The following is an 18,833-nucleotide window of genomic DNA, read 5'->3' on the forward strand; positions in this document are numbered from 1 at the left end:
GTGTGTGTGTGTAATGTGAGTGTAGTGAATGTAGTGTGTGTTTGTGTAATGTGAGTGTAGTGAATGTAGTGTGTGTGTGTGTAATGTGAGTGTAGTGAATGTAGTGTGTGTGTGTGTAATGTGAGTGTAGTGAATGTAGTGTATGTGTGTGTAATGTGAGTGTAGTGAATGTAGTGTGTGTTTGTGGTGTGTAATGTGAGTGTAGTGAATGTAGTGTGTGTGTGTGTGTGTAATGTGAGTGTAGTGAATGTAGTGTGTGTGTGTGTGTGTAATGTGAGTGTAGTGAATGTAGTGTGTGTGTAATGTGAGTGTAGTGAATGTAGTGTGTGTGTGTAATGTGAGTGTAGTGAATGTAGTGTGTGTGTGTGTAATGTGAGTGTAGTGAATGTAGTGTGTGTTTGTGTAATGTGAGTGTAGTGAATGTAGTGTGTGTGTAATGTGAGTGTAGTGAATGTAGTGTGTGTGTGTGTGTGTAATGTGAGTGTAGTGAATGTAGTGTGTGTGTGTGTAATGTGAGTGTAGTGAATGTAGTGTGTGTTTGTGTAATGTGAGTGTAGTGAATGTAGTGTGTGTATGTGTAATGTGAGTGTAGTGAATGTAGTGTATGTGTGTGTAATGTGAGTGTAGTGAATGTAGTGTGTGTGTGTGTAATGTGAGTGTAGTGAATGTAGTGTGTGTGTGTGTGTAATGTGAGTGTAGTGAATGTAGTGTATGTGTGTGTAATGTGAGTGTAGTGAATGTAGTGTGTGTGTGTGTAATGTGAGTGTAGTGAATGTAGTGTATGTGTGTGTAATGTGAGTGTAGTGAATGTAGTGTATGTGTGTGTAATGTGAGTGTAGTGAATGTAGTGTATGTGTGTGTAATGTGAGTGTAGTGAATGTAGTGTGTGTGTGTAATGTGAGTGTAGTGAATGTAGTGTGTGTGTGTAATGTGAGTGTAGTGAATGTAGTGTGTGTGTGTAATGTGAGTGTAGTGAATGTAGTGTGTGTGTGTGTAATGTGAGTGTAGTGAATGTAGTGTGTGTGTGTGTAATGTGAGTGTAGTGAATGTAGTGTGTGTGTGTGTAATGTGAGTGTAGTGAATGTAGTGTGTGTGTGGTGTGTGTGATTGTGTGCACCTGCGTATATGTATGTTTGCATATATGATATATAAGCAAGTGTACATGTATATTAGTTATAGTATATATATATAATTATGTATTGCAGGAGAAAAGAACGGAATGGGGGGGGGTGAGCTGGCTAGTAACTTTTCCCCTCTGGACTAGTAACTTTTCTCTCTTGAATGCTAAAATATAGTGATATTGTTCCACTGGTCTGGCTTCATGTAGTGATGGATGTCAGTATTCTAAGGAGCAGAACACTGTATACTGTCAGTATAGTCTTTTATAATTGTAAAGCTACTAAAGATAGTTAATAAAGATTATAATACATATTTTAGGCTATTAGACTGAATGAAAATGTAGGCAGTGAGGCCAAAGGAAATTGTAATATTCCTAGAGGCACATCAAAGAGACACCACTTGCAGCCCCTCCCTTCAGCATCTCCCTAGCCCCTTCCCTCCCAGTAAGGACATGCATCAGTCTATATAGAGCCAGTCAAAACTCCAGGGGAATTTGGACTGTCCCAGCTGAGAGCTGCACAGGTTCCAGGCTTCAATTCATTCTCTGCTTTACTAATTGGACATCTGTAAGTAGTAACTCAATAAACTAGTGTTTTAAATACATTCCGCATTGATGAAAACTAGATATATTCTATAGAAAACATTATTAAATTAGCATTATTTAAAAAAAAAAAAATCTTATAAAGCAAATTAATTTGTATTGTGATTTATATGTAACACAATTATGTTGTGTATATATATATATATATATATATATATATATATATATATATATATGTACATATATATGTGTGTGTGTGTATATACTGTATATATATAAATACATATATATGTGTGTGTATATATATATATATATATATATATATATATATATATATATATATAGATATATAGATAGATAATAGATATAATTTATATATGTGGGTGTGTATGTGTGTGTTAGAATAATTAGACTATATATATTTAAAAGTATTCCATAATCAGGTTCAGTTGAGCTGTAAATGCATCCATATGACTGTATCCACAACATTAATATTTAATCAAGTGAATGATTTAGTGATTTGTAGCTAGATCACTTTTTTTGATTATACACATTACGCACAGTATTTTTTAGTGCTGATATTCAATGGAATGGAATTAATTTTAATCTGGTATTGGCAGCCAGATGATATAAAAGATTAGGTAATGCTAATGGCACTACTGTAGAGGGTTCTATACATCTGTATATTAAATGATAATGGGTAACCAAACTACAGTGATATACTGAATGACACAATGTTTTTTTTTGTTTGTTTTTTAAATGTCTTCAATTTTGTATTCTTACACTTTGCCTCTAAACTGTGTCTGAATAAATTACAGTTAGACAGACAGACAGGCAGACAGAGAGACAGACAGGTAGATGGATAGATAGATATTGATAGATAGACAGATTGATTGATAGATAGATAGATAGACAGACAGACAGACAGACAGACAGACAAAGACTTAATTAGTGACATCATTTTACTTTCATCACTTAGATGTATAAAGATCTTGTTCCCTGCAGCAGGGATCAGTGTGATTTGCATCTTTAGGTTGGCATGATAGGCCAACTGGTGTTTTATTGTAGCATTGCTGCAGGCATTTTATTCCCTAAAAGGTATTTGTTATGATTTAGTTATCGTCTATTGAGGATAACATAACCTTATATGGCAGCCCACATAGACATTGTCTGAAGAGCACAATGTGCATTGAATATGCTAAGCTATGTTTCGGAGCTATTTACTGTTTTATAGTGGTATGCCTGATATATGCAGTATACTGTATATGTGTAGATATTTTTATATCTATATTTATCTATCTATCTATGTATCTATCTATCTATATATATATATATAAAGCACTTACAGGTGCTGAGGGAGCTAGTACTGGCTTTATATATATAGATAGATATATAGATAGATAGATAGATAGATAGATAGATAGATAGATTCTAAATGGAATTTTTTAAAGTTGATCAATCTTCCTTATATTAACAATTTAAAAAGCCTATTGCATCATGATTTCAGATCAAAGGGGCTCTGTTAATTTTATAACAATATTGCAGAAAGTTAAACATTTACTAATCAAGACCCCTGACAAACAACCTTAATAGATTCATTTAGCAAGTTCCCAGGGACATAAATTGAAATTGCAGCCATCATAGACCTGTGTGCTTAATTCATATGTACTGCTATTTATAGTTGTGCGTTTCATGCAGTGTGTAGTCAGTTTTCAAGCTCTGATTGGTTACAATAAGTTGTTAGCAGGTTTATTGGGAAATTAATTCCCATATGTTACATTTACGTTTTTATGTAGTAATTCACATTCTTTTCTTTAGGAAGGATTTTACTTAGATTGTTGTTCTTTTGGAATCCTAAAAAAGCAATACTTTTTTATAACAGGACTTGATTTGGAGTTTGGGTGGTCAATGGGCTGGAGCAACATTAAAAACAACATTTTGCATTTCTATCCAAGATTTACTAACGCAATAAAGACAATGAATTAAGCAAATTCAAGAAAAAAATGTGTATTACTCTATTCAATGTAGCCATCACCTTGTAGCCCCATCAAAAGAAATGAGCTCTTAAATGGCTTCTTGGTCAGCTCGCTAGCGCATTGGCTTATCTCTTAGGCATGAACACCATAGGTAACTTTATCTCTTTTTGGACTGTTTAATTAAAGGGACATTAAAAACGTTGGGATAGAGACAAAATATAATAATATGTACTTTAATTACTTTACCTGCAAATTTATACTGCAGTGCCTCGCCATTAACCATTAATTGTAAAGCTCTAACTCGCCGCACACATTTCCTTCTATGGCTGTATCTATATCTATTGTTGTTTTGGTGGAATGCAAAAGTGCAAAGGGATTATCTGCTGGAGCCTGCATAGAAGCTGTGAACTCAGTTGAAATACACTGATAATAGGGGTGGAGTTGGCTGCTCCAGGCAGCTTAGCTATGTATTTCATTTTGCTTATTTTTGAAAATTATTTTAAAATACTTGCCATCAATTTTTAAACAATTTAAACTCATTTAAATTAATTAGCCCTTTTAGGATATGCAAATATCTAAAACCCTAGTTATGTCTCCCTCCCATCTTTAAGATATAATATATTTGGTTTTGTTTCTTCAAATGAGCTTCAGCTTCATTTGATGTGCAGCAGTGACATTAGCAGTAGTAGTAAATATAGTGATTTTTATGTGACTAAGTGGAACTGATATAATATCCTGTTTGGGGTAGCGAATGTCCTAATCCCCCTCTATGATTAGTAATTTTGCCAAATCTGACCAGCTACAATTTAGATGGGCGTTATCTAGCATATAAATATATATTTCTGTAAGAAATATCTGCATTTTGTTTTATTGAACACATAGGTTAATATTTAGAAACATTACTTAAAGTGACCTACTGTATGCTGAAGAACTGGACACTAAAACATTTTTTCTTTGGTGGGGGGATAAATATTACATATCTATTAATAGAGTCATTTTTTTATTCAATGTACAGTAATACAGATATCTGTGAAGTAAAGTCCAAAATATATTTGGCCTTCTTATCTTGTATTTGTAATTAAGAAAAAAAAGAGTTTATATTAGTTTTACATTATTAATTTCCTATTATTTTTGTAAATTGTCCTTGGAAACACAAATAAATCCTGTAGCTGGGATCTATTGGTTATTAGAAGATTGATATATTATATTGATGATATATATCTCATGAAAATGGCATATAAAATTGCTAAAAGTAGCATTCAACATTGTAAGATAATAATACTTTAATTTTTCAGTTTGAAATACGGTAGATATTAATTTTTACTTTCTTTCTTTGTAACAGGTGACCGTTAAGTCAAAATGTCACAAAACCCATTGTCCGAAGATGAGAAATTCCTATATGTGGACAAAAACTTAAACAACCCTTTGGCACAGGCTGACTGGTCAGCTAAAAAATTGGTTTGGATTCCTTCTGAGAAACATGGATTTGAGGCTGCAAGTATCAAAGAAGAAAAGGGAGATGAGGTGGTGGTGGAATTGCAAGAAAATGGAAAGAAAGTTACTCTCAGTAAGGATGATATCCAAAAGATGAATCCACCAAAATTTTCCAAAGTTGAGGACATGGCAGAACTGACGTGCCTTAATGAAGCTTCTGTGCTGCACAACCTACGAGAGAGATATTTCTCCGGTCTGATATATGTAAGTTAATTATGAAATTTTACAACTTTTATTTTCTATATTAAAGGACTAGTTTAAAGCATGTCATCTTAGCACTAGTAACCCTGCAAATCTATGTGCTTAACCCCAACAAAGGGGTTAAACACATATGGCTAGGTTATAAGTGGAGCGCAAAATATCGCTTTTGCAAAAGCAATATTTGCTCTCCACTTAGTAATACCAGCTCACGCAAATGTGCGCTGGTATTACAAGTTAGCCGCAATGCGAATGCGACCTCATGTTCGTGTTGCATGGAAGCATTGCGCTCATAAGAGCGCGCTTCCATAGGCACGAATGGGAGCCTCGTTCTCATGCTGTGAGACACGGAATGAGAGCATAGCGCAGCAAAGGGGGTAAGTTGCGCAGCAATGAACAGCAAATGTTAAATATATATATGTATATGCTTATATTCATATATATTTATGTGTTAATATGTGTATATACTCATATTAACACATAACTATATATGTATTTCAGCATATACGTATATATTTACTGGGAACACACAGTTCCCATAGACTGCAATGTAAAGACACTTTTCAGTGCCGTTTTTTTCTCTAATATTCCACACCCGCCACTTTTAACCCTTAAAAACTGCTTTCTGCAGTTGTTTTTATTAAAAAAATGCTACTTTTATTTAAAATAAAAAACTATAGTACACTTAAAATTGGGGCCAATTAGGGGACATATAGAAAATTAACCATAGATCTAATCTCTGCTTAATTTTCTGAGCGCTAATTGCTACCGCAAGCTCGTGGTAGCAATAACCAATCACTTGTAATTGCTGGTTATTTATTGAGCGCCTGTAAATGGGCGAATTTGCCTGTTCACGGGCACGCAATAAATTAGCTCTCCACTTGTAATCTAGCCCATAGTTAATGTAACACTCTGGAGATACAGATGACTGCTGGTGAGCCAATCAGTAGAGGTAATTGTGTAACTAGGTTGTGTGACTGCCACTGCTGATTGACTTACCAGCAATTACAGAGTGGTACTTTAACTATGTGTTTATCAGCTTTGAAGGGGTTAAATAAATGACCTGGGTTGCTAGTGCTACATTTATAAACTCTGATAAACTACAGCACAGTGTTTTGCACTAATCAATACTCCACAAATAATATATAAAATTGTTCACATATATTACATGTAATGCCACAAAGGGAATATATAAATAACTTATAATCAGACTTCAGTTTAAAATTCTAGAAACCTAATTGCCTGAATTGTTCCAAACCATTATAGGTACAATCTATTGATAATAATAATCTGCATTTTAATGGCTACAGATTAGGCTTTTTTTAAATTTCCCATTTCCTTACACTATACTCTCTTCTTGACCCATTGCAATCTGGATTTCGTCCCCATCACTCCACAGAGACAGCAATTGTCAAGGTTACCAATGATCTACTTACAGAGAAATCCAAAGGCCACTTCTCTCTGCTTATCCTCTTTGATCTGTCTGCAGCATTTGACACTGTTGACCACCCTCTTTTGCTCCAAACCCTCCAATCCTTCGGCATCTGCGACACAGCTCTCTTGTGGTTCTCTTCCTATCTATCTAACCATACCTTTAGTGTAGCCTTCTCCAGAGCATCCTCTGCCCTGTTACCACTTTGTTGGGCTACCTCAAGGCTCTTTCCTCTGCCCTCTTCTCTTTTCAATCTACACGTCATCATTAGGCTCCTTAATAAAGTCCCACAGGTTTCAATATAATTTGTATGCCGATGACACCCAAATCTACCTCTCTGCTCCAGACCTACCTCCTTCCTTACTAACCCGTGTCACTAACTGTCTTTCTCATATCTCATCTTGGATGTCCTCTCACTACCTTAAGCTAAATCTCTCCAAAACGGAACTCCTTATTTTCCCCCCTTCTTCCAAAATCTCCACCCCCCCAATTTTCTATAACTGTTGATAATTCCATCATTATCCCTATGCCGCATTCCCGATGTCTTGGGGTCACACTTGACTCAGACTTTTTCTTCACTCCTCACATTCAGTCCTTGGCTAAAGCCTGCCTCTGCCACCTTAAAAACATCTCTAAAATTAGACATTTCCTTACACAAGACACAACTAAGATTTTAATCCACTATCTCATCCTTTCCCGTCTCGACTACTGCAACTCCGCCCTCTCTGGTCTACCCAGCTGCCACCTAGCTTCTTTACAATTCATAATGAATGCATCTGCCAGGCTCATCTTCCTTACACGTCGCTCTTCATCTGCTGTACCTCTGCCAATCCCTTCACTGGCTTCCTCTTGCCTCGAGGATTAAACACAAAATCCTCACGCTGACATATAAAGCCCTCAACTGCACTGCTCCCCACTACATTTCAGACCTTGTCTCCAGATACTCAACCTCCCGTCTCCTTCACTCTGCTCACAATCTCCTACTCTCCCCCTCTCCTGTTACTTCCTCACATTCCCGTTTACAGGACTTCTCCAGACTAGCCCCCATCTTGTGGAACTCCCTGCCTCGCTCCAAAAGACTCTCCCCTAGTTTTAACAGCTTCAAGTTCTCCCTAAAGACTCTACTATTCAGGGATGCATACAACCTACACTAACCTTTCCTAACTCCATCGCTTTCCCCTTGAACCCCTTAGAATGTAAGCCTATGAGCCCAGCTGTTTGTAGATCGCCTTCATAAGAGCCGACTACAAAAGTGCTCTACCCATTTGATCCCTATAAATGTTATCCTGTATACCAACTATGTTTATAGTGCTGCAGAATTTGTTGGCACTCTACAAATACCTGTTAATAAATAAATAAATGTTGATGAAATCAGAATCAGCCATTTTTATTGTTAACTAAACCTTTTTTTTTTTTTTTCCAGAATTCAATTTATTACAATGCACAATCTTTTTTTATTATAATTGAAATGTGCATTGTTATATACAAATATTACCTTCAAAATTGTCCAGCAATTCAATTTACTTCAATTATCAAATGTATTTAATTGCACTACTGGCAGCTAGCTGAACACATCTAGTTAGCCAATCACAAGAGATAGACATGTGCAGGCACCAATCAGCAGCTAGCGGAACACATCTAGTTAGCCAATCACAAGAGATAGACGTGTGCAGGCACCAATCAGCAGCTAGCTGAACACATCTAGTTAGCCAATCACAAGAGATAGACGTGTGCAGGCACCAATCAGCAGCTAGCTCCCACTAGTGTTGGATATATGCATATTTTTTTTCAATAAGGGATACCAAGAAAACAAAGCACATTTGAAAATAGAAGTAAATTAAATAGTGTCTTAAAATAAAATGCTCTATTTGAATCATGCACGTTTAATTTTGACTTTCCTATCCCTTTAAAGGTTTTTCATTATATTCTTTTTTTAACAGCATACTTATATAGGCTGGTGGTACGCATGTGTCTAGAGCATTACAGGGTAACATCCTGTGCCATATAGTGCTCTTGCACATGTAAGACTATTCTTGCAAAACTGTTGCCATATAGTGCTCCAGAAACATGCACGCTCCTGAGCCTACCTACCTACCTGCTTTTTACACCAAAAATACCAATAGAACAAAGTAAATTTGAAAGAAATATATTTTAAAGTTTTTTTTTAATTTTACACACATATATAAGTTAAAGGGACATTAAAGTCAAAATAAAAGGGATAGAGCATGATTCAGATAGAGCATGACATTTTAAAATGTGTTCCAGTTTGTTTCCATTATTAAAATGTACCCAATCTTTTTATATGTATACTTTCGGAGGCACCAGCTACTGAGCATGTGCAAGAATTCACAATAAATTCATGTATGCGTTTGTGATTGGCTGATGGCTGTCACATGATATAGTAGACAGGGAAAATAAAAGTAACACTGAAATATGTAAAAAAAAAAATGCAATTCTACTGTATATAATGGTCCTTTAATGTTAATATTACCTACAGGGAGTGCAGAATTATTAGGCAAGTTGTATTTTTGAGGATTAATTTTATTATTGAACAACAACCATGTTCTCAATGAACCCAAAAAACTCATTAATATCAAAGCTGAATAGTTTTGGAAGTAGTTTTTAGTTTGTTTTTAGTTATAGCTATTTTAGGGGGATATCTGTGTGTGCAGGTGACTATTACTGTGCATAATTATTAGGCAACTTAACAAAAAACAAATATATACTCATTTCAATTATTTATTTTTACCAGTGAAACCAATATAACATCTCAACATTCACAAATATACATTTCTGACATTCAAAAACAAAACAAAAACAAATCAGTGACCAATATAGCCACCTTTCTTTGCAAGGACACTCAAAAGCCTGCCATCCATGGATTCTGTCAGTGTTTTGATCTGTTCACCATCAACATTGCGTGCAGCAGCAACCACAGCCTCCCAGACACTGTTCAGAGAGGTGTACTGTTTTCCCTCCTTGTAAATCTCACATTTGATGATGGACCACAGGTTCTCAATGGGGTTCAGATCAGGTGAACAAGGAGGCCATGTCATTAGATTTTCTTCTTTTATACCCTTTCTTGCCAGCCACGCTGTGGAGTACCTGGACGCGTGTGATGGAGCATTGTCCTGCATGAAAATCATGTTTATCTTGAAGGATGCAGACTTCTTCCTGTACCACTGCTTGAAGAAGGTGTCTTCCAGAAACTGGCAGTAGGACTGGGAGTTGAGCTTGACTCCATCCTCAACCCGAAAAGGACCCACAAGCTCATCTTTGATGATACCAGCCCAAACCAGTACTCCACCTCCACCTTGCTGGCGTCTGAGTCGGACTGGAGCTCTCTGCCCTTTACCAATCCAGCCACGGGCCCATCCATCTGGCCCATCAAGACTCACTCTCATTTCAGCAGTCCATAAAACTTTAGAAAAATCAGTCTTGAGATATTTCTTGGCCCAGTCTTGACGTTTCAGCTTGTATGTCTTGTTCAGTGGTGGTCGTCTTTCAGCCTTTCTTACCTTGGCCATGTCTCTGAGTATTGCACACCTTGTGCTTTTGGGCACTCAAGTGATGTTGCAGCTCTGAAATATGGCCAAACTGGTGGCAAGAGGCATCTTGGCAGCTGCACGCTTGACTTTTCTCAGTTCATGGGCAGTTATTTTGCGCCTTGGTTTTTCCACACGCTTCTTGCGACCCTGTTGACTATTTTGAATGAAACGCTTGATTGTTCGATGATCACGCTTCAGAAGCTTTGCAATTTTAAGAGTGCTGCATCCCTCTGCAAGATATCTCACTATTTTTGACTTTTCTGAGCCTGTCAAGTCCTTCTTTTGACCCATTTTGCCAAAGGAAAGGAAGTTGCCTAATAATTATGCACACCTGATATAGGGTGTTGATGTCATTAGACCACACCCCTTCTCATTAGAGGGATGCACATCACCTAATATGCTTAATTGGTAGTAGGCTTTCGAGCCTATACAGCTTGGAGTAAGACAACATGCATAAAGAGGATGATGTGGTCAAAATACTCATTTGCCTAATAATTCTGCACTCCCTGTATATTTGTTCATCGTGTTTAATTGTCACAGCCCTCTAATGACGTGAAGTGACAGCTGCATTGCAGCATATATGCTGTGATTCCCTAATGTAAAATGCCATTATGTAGTTTATCACAAAGATGTATTATATGTAATGGTAAACTACCCCACAGTCCAAAAATCCTTCTAACAACTATTTGAACAGCTAGGCTTTGATATAAAGCTGTATAACAATGTTTGTGCATTTGGTGAATCATGAATAAAATTATTAAAACAAGTGTGTTCAAGTAAAGGTCCAGGGGCCACATTGCCGTCCTTTAACATTTTTCTTATAAATTTCCATCATAGATTTACCTAATGTCCTGTAATTTGTAGTATGACCCCAGTTTGCAAGGTCACCTGACAGACCACAATAATTACTATTATTTATACACCTTGAAACCTAGAACTGGTCAAACTTTGCCCAGAACCACCATTCATGCCCAGTGTTGAAACCAGGTTGCCCTGACACTTCCTCAAGACCATCAAGATTCTGCCCCCCCCCCCCGCTGCCTAGTTAGTAATGTCAAATGCCATCCTACACTATCCCTCAAGCAGAACTATGATAACGAAGGGGCAATGGGTTCAGAGGCAGCTGGTTCTTAGCACTATCTGGCAGCTCTAGTGGCAAGTATAGAGGTTTTTTTGCGCCTGAGTAACAGGCAGACCCTTACAGCCAACTTAGGGCTAGATTGCTTGCGCTCCACTGAGATATTACGAGTAAAGCACAATGCATTTAAAATTGCTAAGACGCAATGTGCTCACGAGAGCACACTTCTATAGGCTCCAATGGGATTCCCGTTCTGATGCCGTCAGAGGGCATTTGGGGCACTTTTAGAAAATTAACCAGAAATCGGATATGTTAAATTTTCAGAGTGCTAATTGCTACCGCAAGCTCGTGGACGCGGTATCAATTACTAGACACTTGTAAGGGCTGATTAATTATCGAGTGCCCGCAAACGGGCAAATTTGTCCATTTGCGGGTGTGCGATAATTTACCGCTCCGCTTGTAATCTGGCCCTTACTGAGGTGTTAAAGTGGGCACAAACAGAAACATTCTACATCTCCAACACAGAAGATTATTTCTTCTCTGCTCCTGGCCAACTCTAACCCTCTCCTTCTAAATTGATCTATGTTTACATGTAGGCTTGTGCCACTTATCTTGCTAAACAGTTACTTATTTTAAGATTGTTTTCATAGAAGGTTTTATAAATCCTGCAACTGCTCGCAGCCTCAAATTCTTTATAATCTCACAGTCTTGTAATTTTACACACACTTTATAAACTCCATATCATTCAACAGCACAAAAAGACTACAACTTTTCAACCCAGATACTCAAGTTAGTGATAATTTTCTACATTTTTTTTTATTTTAAGACATTATTTTTCTAATCCATAATATATAACAACAATTAAAGCTTTATTGCTTAAAAGGGCAATAATTCATTAGAAAAATGATGTATTAAGCAGCAACACAGTTTCAGCTATTGAAACTAAACAGTATGTGGGGGCTCAGAGTGTCCACACATTTGTATATACCTTAGGTTCTAGATCGCTAAATTAATTTGCTATTTGATATCACTTTCAATTACATAAAAAGTTATGCTAGTTCCTATGTCCAGTATAATAAATCTTAATCAGTATATCTATCTATCTATCTATCTATCTATCTATATATATATATATTTATATATTTATATATTTATTTATGTAAACCACTCCCAAATAATGGAAACTTTGATTGTAGAATTCAATATTATCTAATTTGCTTTATTCAATTGTTTTTCTTTGTTGAACCTAGGGAGGTTCAGAGGACCTCAGGAGAATGCACCTAATTTTAGAACTCTATGGCAGCAGTGTCTGCAACCATATTTGTTTCAATGTTATACTGAGTCTACCTAGGTTTACTCTTCAACAAAGGATTGCAAGAGAACAAAGCAAATTTGATAGTAGAAGTAAAATGGAAAGATTTTGTTTTTGTTTTATCCAAACCAGAAAAGTTTAATTTTGACTTACGTGTGTCTTAAAGACTTAACTCAAAACATTAAGGAACTCACAAATTTGAGAGCAATTAAAGGGACATGAAACCCAAACTTTTTCTTTCAAGATTCAGATAAAGCACACAATTTTAAACAAACTTTCAAATTGGCTTATATATATATATCAATTTTGCTTCTATCGTGTGATATCCTTTATTGAAAAAGCAGCAATGCACTTTTGGGAGCTAGCTGAACACATGAGTAAGCCAGTGACAGGAGGCATATATGTTTAGCCACCAATCAGCAGCTATCTCCCAGCTCCTGAGCCTACCTATGTATTCTTTTCAACAAAGGATACCAAGAGAACAAAGTGAATTAGATAATAGAAGGTAATTGGAAAGTTGTTAAAATTTGGGATTTCATATACCTTTAAATAGAACACAAGTATTTATTTATTTAATAAATAATGCTGCAACACATTTATCAGCCCAAAAGAATAACTAAGCTGTTTTATCAGGCATGATATCCAAACAAAACAAAATTAGAACAATCTGATTAAAGTGTGTGTGTGTGTATATATATATATATATAACAGGTAGCCCTCAGTTTACGCCAGGGTTAGGTTCCAGAAGGAATGGTTGTAAATCGAAACCGTTGTAAATTGAAACCCAGTTTATAATGTAAGTCAATGGGAAGTGAGGGAGATATGTTCCAGGCCCCTCTCAAAATTGTCATAAGTAACACCTAATACATTATTTTTAAAGCTTTGAAATGAAGACTTTAAATGCTAAACAGCATTATAAACCTAATAAAATAATCACACAACACAGAATATATAATTAAACTAAGTTAAATGAACAAATACATTTGCTAAACAGCATTATAAATCTAATAAAATAATCACACAACACAGACTTCACTTGCATTTTTATGCAAACAGTTCTTTCTATGCATTCCAATCTGGACTGATTTATAGACAGGAAGATCTTGTTCCTTTGAAATCTGCTCTATAGCTCAGGGATGGTTAAACTGATTAATTTCGGCTTGCTTGGCTTTGCTGCAACACAAGCGGACAGCTCCACCTACTGGCTATTTAATAAATGCACTGCTTATCAATGCTTTTCAATAGCAGTCACATGACTGGAAAAAAGGTTGTTATTCTGAAACAGTGTAAATTGAACCGTTGTAAAACGAGGGCCACCTGTGTATATATAAATAAATATATATATATATATATATATCTTAGCTGTCAATTAATTAACACTTTTTTAAGTCTTTTCAAATCTGTGTGCTTATTTACTGTTTCCACGTGAACCCTGAATGTAGAAAATAATATACTATTGTGTGACCTCTGTTTCCTTTTTAAATTGCTTTCATTTCTTGGACAAGCTCCAGTTACACAGAAGAGGTGCAGTAGGCAAGATTCCAATTGAAATATCAATTTTTGGGACATTGTATATGAAAAAAATATATTTAGGGTATTTCATTGCTTTTATTGATTTTTAATGTATACCTTTAAACAGTAGAAGGCGCTGTGGTGCCCGCTAAAATTACATCATTTGTCACTAAAGTAACTGTTAAGATAGTATCAGATTACACATCTCAAAACATTACTCCCACCTGTTTTTTTTCTGCTTTAGAATCTCAGTTCATATTAAGAATTAACCTGGTACATTTTTGACAATCTAAATTACAAAACAGAGAAAAAAAAACTTTTTTGTTATGTAAAAGCTTTTTACATTTCAATTTAAACTGTTAGATTAGTATTAGTTGTATACAAAAGCTCACTGATTAAAACGGACAACTCCCTCATTGGGGGAAAGGCACACAACCCTTTAAAGGGACACTGTACCCAAAAAAATTCTTTCGTGATTCAGATTGAGCATGAAATTTTAAGCAACTTTCTAATTTACTCCTTTTATCAAATTTTCTTCATTCTCTTGGTATCTTTATTTGAAATGCAAGAATGTGAGTTTAGATGCCGGCCCATTTTTTGTGAACAACCTGGGTTGTCCTTGCTGATTGGTGGAATAATCCATCCACCAATAAAAAAGTGCTGTCCAGAGTACTGAAACCAAAAAAAAAAGCTTAGATGCCTTCTTTTTCAAATAATGATAGCAAGAGAACGAAGAAAAATTGATAATAGGAGTAAATTAGAAAGTTGCTTAAAATTGCATGCTCTTTCTGAATTACAAAAGAAAAAAATTGGGTACAGTGTCCCTTTAAGCCTGACAAGAATAATTTGTTTATTAGGAGAGCAATATTCATTAAAAAAGAGTAAAATGTTCTCTTTTAGATGAAGGGAAGAAAAAATACTACAATATCACTTTACCTGTTTCTCCCCTTTGTGCTACTTTATTGCAGACTGAGTTATAAGGCCAGTGCATGCTGGGAACACATTCTTTTGTATTTAAATAATATATAAATAATAGTTTGATAGTTCACAGACATTTAACCAAGGTATGTTAGAGACAACAATCTCTTTATTCTTAAATTGCGTGTTTCCAAAATGGGCTTGCGTTCAAGAATTTACTTGTGTCTTAATGAGTAGCAATCAGCAATTAATCATTTCTAAAGGTTAAACCCACTCAATAAGCAGCCAGTATGGTTTCATCCGTTTGTTCAGTCATGTTTCTCTTTAAACCTATCAACACAGAATTTATGGTTAAATAGAAATTCAAACTGAAGTAGTATGAACCTGCTCTATATATTTTTTACATATGGAGCAATTTTGGAGTCAAATACATCCCTCATAGTAACTGCAGATGTTTCAAGTGAAACGTTTTGAGTTCTATATTTTTCTATTTACCCTTTTAACTAATTATAAAGAATTATAGTAAATGATAGAGGAAAACATTATATAACAGACTTTCCGGATTGACATGGTCTGATAGCTCTTCCTAATGCCTTCCCTGCATCTCCTAAGGCCCTTAGAAAAGTCCCAGTTTACCAAGGACTGCCAATCCATATCCCTATCTACCAACTCCCCACCCAACTCTGCCCCACCCCCCACTAGCTCTGATCAACTTCCCATACGTCCCACCCTCTTGGAATCCAGGTCTGTTTCTGATGTGACATAACTCTGCCCTAATTTACCACAACTCTGTCCTTTTATTTTCCTTACTAAGCCATCCATCTCCCTCACCTCCTGGATATGTTGGGGGTATGCTATAATATTATGATGCAACAAAAAAAACCCCATTTAGAATAGCCTGTACAGGTGGCCCTCGTTTTACAACGGTTCAATTTACACTGTTTCAGAAAAACAACCTTTTTTTCCAGTCATGTGACTGCTATTGAAAAGCATTGAGAAGCAGTGCATTTATTAAAATAGCTAGTAGGTGGAGCTGTCCGCTTGTGTTGCAGCAAAGCCAAGCAAGCCGAAATTAATCAGTTTAACCATCCCTGAGCTATCGAGCAGATTTCAAAGGAACAAGATCTTCCTGTCTATAAATCAGTCCAGATTTGAATGCATAGAAATAACTGTTTGCAGAAAAATGCAAGTGAAGTCTGTGTTGTGTGATTATTTTATTAGGTTTATAATGCTGTTTAGCAAATGTTTTTGTTCATTTAACATAGTTTAATTATATATTCTGTGTTGTGTGATTATTTTATTAGGTTTATAATGCTGTTTAGCATTTAAAGTCTTCATTTCAAAGCTTTAAAAATAATGTATTAGGTGTTACTTATGACAATTTTGAGAGGGGCCTGGAACCTATCTCCCTCACTTCCCATTGACTTACATTGTAAACTGGGTTTCAATTTACAACGGTTTCGATTTATAACCATTCCTTCTGGAACCTAACCCCGGCGTAAACTGAGGGCTACCTGTATTCATAATAAAGAACATATACTGATTGTGTGCACACATTACACACAGTTTAAGTAACATGCTACAGTGTTGTTAGTTAGTTAAGTAGGTGCCCATAATGTAAAGAAGGGTTTTTGTATGAGATTGCATTAAAATGTCATCAACGTACCTTGCACTCCTATTTACCTGACTTATTATTGTCAAGGTATTCAAAGTTTCAATCTTCTAGCAAATTGGTGATAGTAAATACATCTGAGCATATTTGTGAATAGGTCCTATGTTCCTTTTCCTGTTATAAGATATATTTCACATAATAGTTACCTTTGTTTTAGCAAACACACTACATTTTTTTGGAAAAAATGATTTCTAGACCTAAGGCTATACATAACCTGTTATATGCTATTGGCAGATATCCAAGAGTGTTTTTTTCTTTTTTGGTGTTTGCCAAAGCATCATCATTATTCAGTTTTAATGTGAACTCTGTTAATTCTTGCAAATAGTGACTTGCCCACCACAACTACATGCATTCCCCTGTGTCCAGGCTGGAAGATAAATTGCGTATTCAGTCCAAGAAAAATCTTCCCACACTAAAGATAGGTTCTCTTTGCCACAAAACCTATTTTATTCTGTCCTTTGATCACTACACAAAGTACCATTAACTCTTTCATATTACAATGTATTAGGACATATGCATGATACTTTAAAGGTTCAGAAAAAAAGGTACATTGCCACACTCCATATAAAAATATAATCTTTATTCAAAAATAATTAAAATGCTGTTAGCAAAGAACAGTGACAACTGCCACGAATGTGGGGAGAGAGCGCAGCACACGGGACATAAAATTCAAAATTAACATTTTGTTATATAGGCAGAGTGAATTTTTTTTTAAAAAACTTTCCAATTTACTTATTATCAAAACCTGTTTCTCTTGGGATTCTTTGTGGAAATTTGACCCCTTTAACTTGAGAACATACTGAGGTAGGCTCTGGAGTATGCTCATATAAACATTATTACAAACATTGTTGCAGATGCTGCTGCCGTATATTGCTGAAAATTCACTTTTAAAATACGTTTAATATTATATATATACAGTGAGTGCAGAATTATTAGGCAAATGAGTATTTTGACCACATCATCCTCTTTATGCATGTTGTCTTACTCCAAGCTGTATAGGCTCGAAAGCCTACTACCAATTAAGCATATTAGGTGATGTGCATCTCTGTAATGAGAAGGGGTGTGGTCTAATGACATCAACACCCTATATCAGGTGTGCATAATTATTAGGCAACTTCCTTTCCTTTGGCAAAATGGGTCAAAAGAAGGACTTGACAGGCTCAGAAAAGTCAAAAATAGTGAGATATCTTGCAGAGGGATGCAGCACTCTTAAAATTGCAAAGCTTCTGAAGCGTGATCATCGAACAATCAAGCGTTTCATTCAAAATAGTCAACAGGGTTGCAAGAAGCGTGTAGAAAAACCAAGGCGCAAAATAACTGCCCATGAACTGAGAAAAGTCAAGCGTGCATCTGCCAAGATGCCACTTGCCACCAGTTTGGCCATATTTCAGAGCTGCAACATCACTGGAGTGCCCAAAAGCACAAGGTGTGCAATACTCAGAGACATGGCCAAGGTAAGAAAGGCTGAAAGACGACCACCACTGAACAAGACACACAAGCTGAAACGTCAAGACTGGGCCAAGAAATATCTCAAGACTGATTTTTCTAAGGTTTTATGGACTGATGAAATGAGAGTGAGTCTTGATGGGCCACATGGATGGGCCCGTGGCTGGATTGGTAAAGGGCAGAGAGCTCCAGTCCGACTCAGACGCCAGCAAGGTGGAGGTGGAGTACTGGTTTGGGCTGGTATCATCAAAGATGAGCTTGTGGGGCCTTTTCGGGTTGAGGATGGAGTCAAGCTCAACTCCCAGTCCTACTGCCAGTTTCTGGAAGACACCTTCTTCAAGCAGTGGTACAGGAAGAAGTCTGCATCCTTCAAGAAAAACATGATTTTCATGCAGGACAATGCTCCATCACACGCGTCCAAGTACTCCACAGCGTGGCCGGCAAGAAAGGGTATAAAAGAAGAAAATCTAATGACATGGCCTCCTTGTTCACCTGATCTGAACCCCATTGAGAACCTGTGTTCCATCATCAAAAGTGAGATTTACAAGGAGGGAAAACAGTACACCTCTCTGAACAGTGTCTGGGAG

The 18,833-nt window shown here is 36.3% G+C and overlaps 1 protein-coding gene across 2 annotated transcripts in view; it reads left to right on the plus strand.

Annotated features, from left to right (window-relative positions):
- The first annotated feature begins 1,597 nt into the window (after positions 1 to 1,597).
- The window catches only part of LOC128642017 (myosin-11), a 122,826-nt gene continuing 105,590 nt past the window's right edge, over positions 1,598 to 18,833 (plus strand). For both annotated transcript variants that reach the window (XM_053694652.1, XM_053694653.1), the window contains exons 1-2: positions 1,598 to 1,685; positions 4,979 to 5,334. In XM_053694652.1, coding sequence (XP_053550627.1) covers positions 4,996 to 5,334 — 339 coding nt within the window. In that variant the 5' untranslated portion in view covers positions 1,598 to 1,685; positions 4,979 to 4,995. The remainder of the gene's footprint in view (positions 1,686 to 4,978; positions 5,335 to 18,833) is intronic.

Source organism: Bombina bombina, chromosome 11, assembly GCF_027579735.1.
Source record: "Bombina bombina isolate aBomBom1 chromosome 11, aBomBom1.pri, whole genome shotgun sequence".
NCBI classification, from domain to species: Eukaryota; Metazoa; Chordata; class Amphibia; order Anura; family Bombinatoridae; genus Bombina; species Bombina bombina.